This window comes from Pristis pectinata, chromosome 14, assembly GCF_009764475.1.
Source record: "Pristis pectinata isolate sPriPec2 chromosome 14, sPriPec2.1.pri, whole genome shotgun sequence".
NCBI classification, from domain to species: Eukaryota; Metazoa; Chordata; class Chondrichthyes; order Rhinopristiformes; family Pristidae; genus Pristis; species Pristis pectinata.
This window is the reverse complement of record NC_067418.1, coordinates 27,112,875-27,124,972: the sequence shown is the minus strand read 5'-3', so window position 1 is coordinate 27,124,972 and position 12,098 is coordinate 27,112,875. Positions and strand designations below refer to the sequence as shown.

Here is a 12,098-nt window from a genome sequence, read left to right as displayed (position 1 = left end):
CTCATGCAAAAATAGTTAGATAAATAGTTTTTTTCGCAGCCAAGAATTTACGCTTTAATGGCAGTATATTTTGAGTGCTTTTACTTAGGAAGAGAATGAATTGAAAGTGAATGTAAGATTACAAGTTGGAAGTGACCATCCTCTTTAAAGTAGGGAAAGGGAAAATAAGTTCGCAGAAAATATTTCCCCCTCTTTCCCCCCCTCCCCCCCCCCCCCCCCCCCCCCCATTGTAGAAAAATTTAACAATTGGGGATTGTGAAATACTATCCCCAATTGTTAAAGTACAGTGGGAGAGCAACAAGGAATGTTTCTCTATTACGTTATTGGTAGGAAATTTATTGGAAGTTGTTATTAGATACAATGATTGCTCAATCGGGCTAATTAGAGTGCACCAGCAGAGATCTGAAGAGGTAAGAAAGTCTAACAAATCAGGCTGTATTAAGGAAATGAATGCAGTAAACTTTTAGAAGGCATTCAGCATGATCCTGTATAAACATTAGCAAAAGCATATCAACTTCAATAGGGAATCGGTCAGGAGGTAGAAGCAAGTTTGAGTTGATGGTTATGTAACTACTAGTGTCTGCTTGATCTGTCGTGTTCTTCTGGTGTACACTCGTATTTATAAATGTCTTGAAGGAAGAAATAGCCATTTATTCTCATCGCTACAGGTGGCACAGTAAACCAGTCTCAAACCCATTGGCTCACAACTGCACATTTTGTGGGTCAAACCAAGTTCATTCCTATGGCCATTCTATGTGGAGTCGTCTGTGATTGGCAGTTTGACTCAAGGTCCTACTCCTGAACTGTCCAAATGACCTTTTTCAATCCAGGTTGTTGATCATTACCATTTGGGGCAGCTTCAGCAGCTGACATACCTCTCAATATTGTGCCAGATCCAATCATTGTTAAATCCTTTTTAAAGCTGGTAGTTGTATATTCTCATATTATAAATACCTGGAGCACCTTGAAAGGTCTAACACACAGTGCATTGGGAGCAGAGTGTAAAGTTTGTCCACAGCAGAAAATTTCTCAAAAAATTCTTTTGGCTCCAGTGAAAGGAAATTACCAAGCAAGGAAGTATTAATAACCCCATGTACAGCACCTTGGTACCACATGAAAAGGAAATGACTTCAAGATCAGTGAGTTAAAATGACCAAGCTAAACTGTGTGCCATCTTAAAAATGTCTTCCATTTAACTGCTACACACCCATCATGTTAATATAGTTACCATGAATGTTTGGGAGGCAACCCATATACTATAGGTGATATTCCTTTACTCTCAATTTTATGGGCATACCATTCACTACATTTAGTTACTTATTATGTATTTCCTTAGTACAGGCAATTTTCAAAACTTTCTTAAGCACTTAGGATTGAGAATGACTTTCTTCCACTTGGTTTTGTGGGTTCTGAGGTGGCTCAGGTTCAGAAAAGAGGGCTTAACAGTGACTTAGAGGAAATGAAGGATAGTATTGGATCCAAAGAGGAGGGACATAAAATTGCCAAAAAAAGACAGGAAGCTTGAGGAGTGGGAGCAGTTAAGAATTCAGCAAAGGAGGACAAAATATTTAAGGAGGGGAAGATGGAGAATGAGAGTAAGTTTGTAGGCAACGTAAAACCTAAATTATAAGAGAAGAACTGAAGGAAGTCAGTGAAGAACTAGTGGTAGGGAAATTAAAGGGGTTGAAGACTGACAAATCCCTTGAGCCTGATGATCTACATCCCACACTATTGAAGGAAGTGCACCTGGAAATAGTGGATGCATTTTTGGTATTCCAAATTCTTTATACTCCAGAGCAGTTCCTACAGATTTGAGTGGCAAATGTAACCCCACCAGAGGAGAAAGTGTGAACTGCAGATCTGTAAGCTTAACATCAGTAGTGTGGAAAATGCTTTAATCCATTTTGTTTTAAAAAGCAATATCGGAGCACTTAAAAGTATTAATAAGATTTGACAAATCAGCATGGGTTTGTGAAAGGGGAATCCCATTAGATGGAAAAGAAAAATGAACAAATTGAAACAAAGATATAGCCATAGCAATAGAGAGGTGTGTCAATTATCCAGTGTTTCTCTAATCACTGCACTTCTCGTCTCCTGAGATCCACACTACTGCCCTGCATGAGTACATGCACACTCTTGACCTTGTTGACACACTATCTCAAAGCTGTCTTGGACCTTGATTTCACTTTATCCTTTGCTGTATTCAGTGTTCCAGCAAAAAAAAACTCAGACTAAAGATCACAAACCTCAACAGCTCTGCAATTCTAACTTGTTTTCTTCTCCCTTTCACTTTCCTCTGATCTTTTTATCCTGCTGTCCCATCATCCCTTGCTGTATTTTTGTTACCCTTTTCTGATCCAACAATTCGACTACCCAACAAATCCTTACAGCTTTTCCCTCCATTACTCCCTGGTCCACACTTTCAGCTCTATCAAATACTCCCATTCTCACTGCACTGCACTTGTGTAACAGGAGATGCAACAACTGTTCTTAATCTTTTCACTTTCCAGGTGAAGCAGTAATTCATTTGCAATCTTCTAATTTAGTGTTTTGCATTCTATGCTCTCGATGTGATCTCCTCCACATTGGAGAAACCAAACATCAATTTCATGACCACTGCAGAATGGCCCCATTTGGTCCACAATTCAATACCTGAGCCCACTCCGATCTGTCTTCAGCCTCCTACATTGTTCCAAGAAACACCACCTCATCCTCCATCTGGTAGGTTGAAGCACTTGAGACTTGATACTGAATTTAACAATTCAAGTAACCACTTTTCTGTCCACAAACTACCTTTCTTTCTATTTTTATCCCCTTTCTGTCTCCAACACTTTTTAAAAAAAAATTGACAACTTTAATTGGTACCCTGTCACAGAGATGCCCTCTCATCTCCACCCCTCCATGTCTCTGCAAATTAACACACTTGTTTTCTCGCATTTTTCAGTTCTTGACCTAAAACATTTACTTTGATCTGCACCCTATCACTGATATTCTCTCTCTTCACTGCTCCCTATCTCTGCAACTTAGCACACTTGTTTTCTCACTTTTCTAGTTCTTGACCTAAACTTGCCTGGTTGAGTGCTTTCAGTCTTTTCTGTTTTCATCAAGAAACATACAAGTCCATTCTATCAAGGTCTTTATAGTATTACCATATTCAGTCAATGATGTATTATAATTGTATGTAAAGCATAAATTTTTTTGTGGGTATTGCTATTTCCATCATGCCTCTAGATAAACAATTTGCTGGAGGAACTCAGCAGGTCGAGCAGCATCTGTAGGAGGGAAGAAATTGTTGATGTTTTGGGTCAAAACCCTGCAGTAGATTGTTTATTGCTCCAGATTCCAGCATCTGCAGTCTCTTGTGTCTCCATGCCTGTAGATGAGCTTTCAGTTGGATTTTCTGTCAAGCGATTTTTTTTGTATTTCATTATGCCTGCAGCTCCCCACTATTTCCACTAGAGGGGGGCAAAAAACCTCTCCTGCGTTCTGGAGATGTTTACTGAAAATAAATCCTGCAGCTGTGGATTTATTTTCAGTTAAATATGCTCCTTAATAAATTGAATAAAGGGCCTTAAACATGAAGGATGGAAGTCTTCAATCCCACCTCTCTCTGGAAGTTTGGGTAAATTCCTATCACTTAAAACACGATTGTGTTGTTCTATTTTTAAAGTGTTACAGAATTGTTTTATTTGATAGATGCCAACTTGCTACCATAGTGTCCAATATCTATTTATGTACCATAATCAAGGGGTATTTCTTCATGACCTGAACTGAAAATGTGTTTCTTCATGTTTTTTTGAATGTGTGTTGGGAAGACTGCTAAGATAAAGCCAAAAATGAACCATTAAATTTATTTCTCATTCCGCACTTCAAGTAGAATGCCTGTGTCTAAGAACAACTGGATCCTGTAAGAAACTCCTTGAATGCTTGACAAACTACATGCTGTAGATATCGTATTCTCTATTGAAGTCTAGAGGCTTTTGCTTGCACTGCAATTTAAACCAAGACATCAGGCATCACATGCTGCAATGGTTGGGTCCTCGTGATGCAATGTAGTGAGCAACTATTTCTGCACCTGGAAAGGATGGACTCTGGGCTGAATCCTGTTCAAGGTTGGTGCTGGACATTTCCATGGCCTGTGATGACTTTTGCATTAGACTAACAATGTGCCAAAATTGCATTGTGTTTACTCATAAAGCTGCCTCTGAGTTCACTCTTTGAATTCCTCACATGCTCTCTCAAGAATTACCAGTTGGGTTATTGTTTTCCCACCTTCCAGGCTACAGGCAGTCATGACAGTGAGTCACCTGTGCAACTCCTACTTCAATGCTGACTCTAGGATGTGTGTATGTGTGAGCTGGTAACTGTGGGTGTCAAATCCAGTTACAGTGTTCCCCTATTTTCATTCTCTTGCTCTGCAACTGCAAGCAGGACTACTTACTGTTCTTGGTTATCTGAAAGGAGTAAAGAATAACAGCAGAGTTATGATGAAAAGGGAGAATGAATGTAAGATGTGTATGACTATGTTTACAACTTGTATATCAGATGAGATTGGGGATGAAGAGGAAGTGGGATATGAGAAAGTTTACCTGCATCATCTATGGTTTGTGCCCTACTACACACCGTAGATTCAGTAATGATTGCTCACCTGGATTGGAACAAAGTGTCCTCTGGAAGGACAGGGATAATTTGTATGGTGATGCACTGTTCCTAACCCTGCTGGCTTCATGCTGCTGATGCCAGCTCTTTTCCAACTAGTCCAGCAAGAGAGAGTGTGTTAGCAAATGTTAAGCAACATGCTAGATGTGCTTGAGTGCCTGGCTGTATGTCTGAGTTGCGGGTGTGAACAGCAATTGAAATATATTAATATTAGATCCCAAACCTGATTTGATACAGGTTATTAGTAGATAAAGGGATTGGTAGTATTGGGTGGGTGGTCATTGAACTTCTTGTATCCATATCCTTGGGCCTGACTCTGTGTGTTCACATCTACAGCTGTGATCTCCCATTACTTTTTATATCTGTGGCTGGAGGGCCTCCTGGCCCCTTCATGTTGTAGAGGATTTACTTTGTCTTCTCCACAGCCTCCAGCACATCATTGGAAAAATGCTGAAGTCTGCACTCTATCTGATATTGTGCCTCTTGATTAAAACTGCAGGAACATCCATGATGACTTCCACCACCTGCTGCTTCTACAATGCACCTCCATGTTATAGAACTGCAGGCTGGTGTCAAGCAGTGTAAGTTAACAGAGAAAATAGGATGATCATGGCTGATGCCCGATCTCATTCCCATATTCCTGCTTTATCCCTTGATGCCTTTTATATCTAAAAATACATCTACCTCTTTCATCTACCAGATGCAGGGTTTGAACTCAAGATATCAACAATTCCTTTCCTCCTCTTTCTCCACCTCCCCCCCCCCCCCCACCCCTACCTACACCTCAACTTGCTGAGTTTCTACAGCAGATTGTTGCTCCATATTCCAGCATCTGCAGTCTCTTGTGTCTCTACCACCTTCCAACACTTGGCTTCCAAAGCCTTCTGTGACAGAATTCCACAAGGTCACCATCTTGACAAGGACTCATTCAGCACAGAAACACAACCATCAAGCACCCATTTACACTAATCCTACAGAAATCTCATTTTTTTTCAATATTCTTCCCACTTTCCACTCAAGTTTCTCCTGACCCCCCTCCCCATCTCATTCAGCTACACATTTGGGGCAGTTTACAGTGGGCATTTAACCTGCCAAGCTGCACATGTTAGGGATGTGGGAAGAAACCAGAGACCCTGGAGGAAAGCTTACGCAGTCAGAGGAGAATGTGCAAACCGAAAGATACAGCAGAGGTCAGGATTGAACCCAGGTCACTTGAGCTGTGAGGCAGCAACTCCACCAGCTGTGCCACTGTTGAGACTGTGGCACAAACCACACACACACACAAACCACACACACACACAAACAGAGTATCTCTCTGATGGATTGGGAAATAGCATAGCTCACACTGGCTTGTATACTGAAATCATTAAAATGAACATACTAGACTCCATGAGGTGGTTTGGGTGCACGTTAATGATGCATCACAGACACCATCCAATTTAGACCACCTTCCTCCTATGATTCAAAGCACTCTTGCTCTCTGATAAATTGATTCTGTTGGATACAGTATCTACTTGCAGATCTAAGCAACCATCGTGTATTACCAAGGCTGAGGTTATATCAAACATAGCACACTACCTTTTTTAAATATATACTTCATTCATAAAGTTTGCTATTCTCTAATGCAGGACATTCATGTCACCATTCATTGCATCATTCCATTTGCCTATAAGCATGACATCAATTTTTCTTTTGCATGCATTCCTCAAGGATTAAGTCCAAGAGATTTTTTGGACATGTTCTTGCCCCTCAGTGGGCAGTGATGGGAAGGATATTCAATGTGGCCTTTCCCCAAGTTTTTGCACTGACTGCACCAAACCTCGGTGCAGCCCTTGGTGTGTACTCCTGCACCCTGGAATGAATCAGCCCACAGCTTTCTGTTGCGGACAGCTCGTCGCATAGGAAGACCAGCAAATTTTGGTTGGACCAAAATACATAGATTATCATTGGGCTGATAATCTTCCAGCAGCAGCTGATGTTTGTCTCAGCGTATGCCTGTAACATAGTCCTGTGTTATGCAGCTGTATGGGATGAACGTGGACAAAGACCCCTGCATCTCTCTCTGACAAATGCACATTACCGAAGGAAATGGATCATGCATTGCAACCACCAGGAGGGCAGCAATAGGAACACTCCAGTTGTGCAGGAAGGATTTGACTGGGAGAGTTTCCTCCCTCACCAGTCAAGCCAGGTTTTGGTGCTTGTTTGTAAATTTTGGTGATGAGGCATTCTTCTGTATTAAATGAAAAAAAAACTGCTGATGCTGGAAATCAAAAATAAAACCAGAAAATTCTGGAGGATTGTATTTAGACATCCTATCTCATAACAATGCTGAATGCATACTACACATTTAAAATAAAAACATTTTCATTTTGGATGAAGGTTGAAATGGTATAGAGTGAAACACCATAAGGAAACTGTTTTTGGGAACTGATTTGATGCTGTAATCTGATGTAACACGTACTGTAAACTGACATTTGAAAGACATGGAATGAAGTAATGGTTATTAGGTCATAAGCCAAATAACCATTTTACCTGGATTCCAATGTGGCATTCTAAAGTTAAATTGAAATTTTAAAATGAGTTTTACTTCCAGATTCTTTTTAAAGAAAATATTGAAATGGGAAGCTCCTTCTTTTCTCTTTCTCTCTTTATGATAGTCAGAAATCAGCAGAAAGGATTCCTGAATCTGATTTGGAAACTGGATGGAAAGATTAGAAGTTGGCAGGATTTATCACTGACACAGACTCCAGGCCATTGCTAGTGATTATATTCTACACAAGCCTCCTTCCACCTTATTCTATCTCCTGTGACTTACTTCCTTAAGCTTTACCTTTGTATGCTGCACTTAAAGGAGAAGATTTTATAATGCCCAGTGTTTGGAGCTGTGTATGGCTTTTAACTTAAATCTTTCCTTATTCACACACCGGGAATATAAGCACTGGTGACACCTTTTTTGAAACAAGTTCTTAAAAATTAAAGTCAAAGTTTTTTAAAAAAAAGTACAAAAGTATTTGTGGTGGTGTTCAAATAAAGCTCCTTTTCTGTAAAGTCCTTCAAACAGGCCACATTTGTGGCAAGAAAAACAGAGACAACAGTCAAGCAAGGGTCTTCCACCTGAAATGTTAACTCTTTTTCTTCCCACATATGAGGGGTGAGTATTTCAGAATCGGGTTTATTATCACTTACATATGTGGTGAAATTTGTTGTTTTGCGGCAGCAGTACAGTGCAAAGACAAAATCACTACAAATTACAAAAATAAATAAATAGTACAAAAAAAGGAATAAGGAGGTTAGTGTTCATGGACCGTTCAGAAATCTGATGGCATTTTCTGTGTTTTTGTTTTATTCTTCCATATTATTTTTGAGTATCTTATTGGGGAGCCATCCAACAAGGTCCGCCACAAAGACCCAGAACCCTACCTCGTACCTTCTGAACCCATTTTTTCCAGAGTTGAAGAACAGAAAGAATTTCAGGCTCCGTCCGCCTGCCGGTGGGTGGGGTGAGTCGCGCCGACTGTTTGTGGAGGAATGTGCGAGCCGCGCCGTGCCTCTGACTGACGTGCGGAAGAGGCAGGACACGGCACTAGGAGCGAAACCGGACTAACCCGAGGCAGCGATGGCGCTTCGAGAGGAGCTGTTGAAAGTTATCTGGCATGCGTTCACGGCCCTGGATGTCGACAAATGCGGCAAGGTGTCCAAGTCCCAACTGAAGGTGAATTTGCGACTCTTTCCGTTCGGTTTGTGTTGTGTGAGTTCAGCTGCTCCCACCGGGCGGGCAGCTATATCTACCCCGACTGCTTCAGCCCCATTTGTAGTCACCCTTCCTGTGGGAATCTGGGATAAAAGGGACCCGAAACTGAAAATAATTAAAATCCTTCAACGAATTTACTTGGTGAAGATTACTTTTTAGTTCCGATCCAATGTGATCCGAAATCAAATGTGGGAACTAATGGTTGACACTGAGTTATTTTCACTGTCGATTCACCGAGTGGGGTTGTTTCTGTAAAATACAACTGATTAACGTCGGCCAAGGAAAAGCGGTTAGAGTTGGTGTCAGACCTCTCGCTTGCATGCTCGCATCGTTATGGACGGAGACTTGAGGAATGGCCGGCTGCCGGGTATTTCTGGGAGTTACCTGTTGAGCCGCTCCAATATTTCTATTTAAGATTTCTAGAGCCTGCATGTGTTTGTATGTGTGTTGCTGGATACTTTAAATTGCCAGCAGGGGGCTGGTCAAAACTTTTTTCCCATAAATCCTGAGACTGCCAGCAAGAGCGAAGTTTCCCCCGAAGTTTACACCAGGAACCTCTGTAATCAAGACGTAAATAATAATACACGGTGTCATGGTTGAACGTGTGGTCCCGTTGACACGATCCACCGATTCCCGTGCCCGAGCACACAGTGGCCCACCACAGTGATTCTGCCTCCTAGCAACCACGCACATGAACCGCCTGCACGTCCTCTGCTTAGAAATTTATTCTGATTGCCACTTCCACAAATGCTTTATGATTTGAGGTTCTATTATATGGCTTGAAAATATAATATTATACTTAAGGCACTTATATACTAATACGTAATGAGTTCGGTGCTTTTTTTGGACCACAACCATATTTGTCCATTTTTAATAACATTAAAAGAAATTTAACATAAGAAAGGCGAGCAGCAGTACTCTATCACCTCTTGAACCTGCCCTGATATAAAATAGCATTAAGGTCGAACTGATCACTGGTGTCGACTCCACTTTCTGTCCTGTTTCTTCCATAGTCCAAAGACTGTCTTAGCCTTTAATATACCTAATGACTCAGCATTCACAATTCTCTGGAAGAGGGAATCCCTAAGATCCAGAACACTCAGAGCTGAGTAGGAATTTCTCCTTTGTCTCAAATAGGTTTCCCTTTATCCTGCAAGGAAGCCTTCACAACTCAGGATACCCCTACCAATGAAAACTCCTCACAAGATCCTCAGAATCTTATGTATTTCTATAAAATCTCCTCTCGTTCCTCTAAATTCCAGAAAACACAGAGTTTACTCAATCTTTCCTTCATCCCAAGATTCCATCCAATGGAACTTTCTTTGCACAACCTCCAAGTTAAGTATGTCCCTCCTTAAATAGGAGACTAAAATCACCTTGAGAGGCCTCTTCAAAGCTCAGGGGGAGTTATAGAAGGACTTTGTATTCCACATCTCTTTCAATAAAGGCTAATCTAGTTGAAAATAGATTTTGCCATATGGTCACATGAATGGGCTGATTTTGGTTGTAATTCCCCAATCACACTTCCACAGAAGTCCAACCCTATCAAAGGAAGTCTCTCAAGGTTTCCAAGATTCCACAGTCTTCTCAGACATGCTCATTCTTTTGCCTTGATGTACATTCTAGACCACTTTCAACAACAGTGAAGTATGGGAAATATAATCCCACCTTGCCTCCTTTCTCCTCCTCCAAGAAGCATTTTTTGTGAATCATTTTAGGCTGTATAATAGTTATAACCATTCAACCTCCCACAATAATGAGTAACTTGGGTTCAGACTGTGTCTCTTTTTGATGAATAAGTCAATTTCTTTGTGGCATAGAGTGCTACATTCAGTATCGACACCTTTCAAACTGGGAAGGGATATTTCTACCAGTATTCAATGACTGTAGCTGTGAGAAGGCACACATCAGTGTTGAGGTTTGGGCTCAGCTGAGATGTGTCATGCACCAAAATTGTCAACCCGTGTATGGGGCCTTGACTTGAATCTGAAGTATCATACATATAGGTTACCAGAGGAATTACTTTTGGGGATTATTTAATATATAAGGAACCTATTGCGATTCAGATGAAAATGAGGGAAAGATCATCTGTTATCTAATTGAAGGGTGGGATGATCTACTCATTATCCTGTACTATTAGACATGATGTTTAATCTCCAGCAAATCCAGTAATAAACAGCTGGTGATGGTGAAGGTAACTGTGCAAAATTTTGATATATGTGGAATTAATTTGCTTCTCATTTTCATTGTCCAGCTGATAATTTGTTTTTGTTTGGTTTATATCCACAGCTGACTAATATTCAATTAATTCAATAATTAAGAATGTCTTGAACTTTGCCTGTTGGTGTAATGTGAGTGAGATGCATTGGTTTTACCTGGAGAAAAGTATCCTGAGGTTTTTGGGGTAATGACCTTGGGAGGTTTTGACTGAGTATTTCTAAATACAGAAAGATTGTAACAAAGGAGAAAAATGCTGGAAATAGCCAGCAGAGCAGGCAACATTTATTGAGAGAGAGAGAGAGAGTGATTGTTCACCTGAAACAATATCTGTGTTCCTCTATGTGATTGTTGCTGACCTGTTGAGTATTTTCAGCATTTACTGATTTATTTTAGATTAGCAGCATTTGCAGTATTTTACTCTTGGATGCCTAAATACGGTGTAGAGAAAGATGTAGTTTTCATTGCACTTCCAATCCATACTTTTTATGGAATGATATTGCAATAATGGGAACTATTGCATCCAAATATCATTACAGGTGTGAGCCTAGACCCTGTGTGCCAACAAACATAAATCCTAGAACCATTGAAACACTGTTTTATACAAGGTATCCAAAAACCTTACTTGGCCTCCAATTTAAGAGAGTGCAGCCACACATTATTTGAAGCTAATTTCCCTTGGGTTAAGAGCAAATATAACAGTATGGATGGAAAACAGGAAGGGAGAGGGGCAAGTGTTTAGAATGCCAATAGGTTTTTTTTCCAGATTGGAGAAGGGTTGCAAGTGAAATACCCAAAGGCACAATATTGACTTCCCTTTCATTTTTAGCATGTGTATATATAGATAATTTGAACTCAGACAGGAAAATGTTATCAAAATATTTTAGGAGACATAACAGCATGGATGAGTCTTTATTGGGTGGAGGAAAAAATGTTGAGAAGCTAGTCAAATGGCCAAGCAGGTGGAAGATGAAAGCTAAAATAGAAAAGTCAATATTATATTTTGAGAAGGATAAAACAAAGTGTGGGAGTATAAACTGAGTTTAATAAAAGGGGGCTACTTAGAAATTCTCCAAGTGTGAGGCAAGACTGACTGTAGTTTATAAATAGAGGCATAGAATGCAAAATAGAAAGTCTTTGGAAGACAGTGTCTAAGTCACTTAGAGTTGATTTCAGAAGTCCATTACATAGAAGACTTTGAAACCATGGGCAATATAGAATCATAGAATTGTACAGTGTTGAGACCAAAGGGCATTCTCCTTATTAATCCCATCACTCAGCACTTGATCTATAGCCCTCTATGCCTAAGCAATTCAAGTGCCCTTCTAGACACTTCTCAAATGCAGTCAACGACCTAGCTTCAACCACTCTCTCAGGCAGTGCATTTCCAGGTACTTAACACTCTCTGGGTTAAGATGATCCCCTTCACACCCTCTCTGAATCTCTTCCCCCTTGCCCTAAATCTATG

The 12,098-nt window shown here is 40.4% G+C and overlaps 1 protein-coding gene across 1 annotated transcript in view; it reads left to right on the top strand.

The window, feature by feature from the left end:
- Positions 1-7,918: 7,918 nt before the first annotated feature.
- Positions 7,919-12,098, top strand: part of swap70a (switching B cell complex subunit SWAP70a) — an 89,786-nt gene continuing 85,606 nt past the window's right edge. Inside the window, exon 1 of the mRNA XM_052029395.1 lies at positions 7,919-8,374. Coding sequence (XP_051885355.1) covers positions 8,279-8,374 — 96 coding nt within the window. The 5' untranslated portion in view covers positions 7,919-8,278. The remainder of the gene's footprint in view (positions 8,375-12,098) is intronic.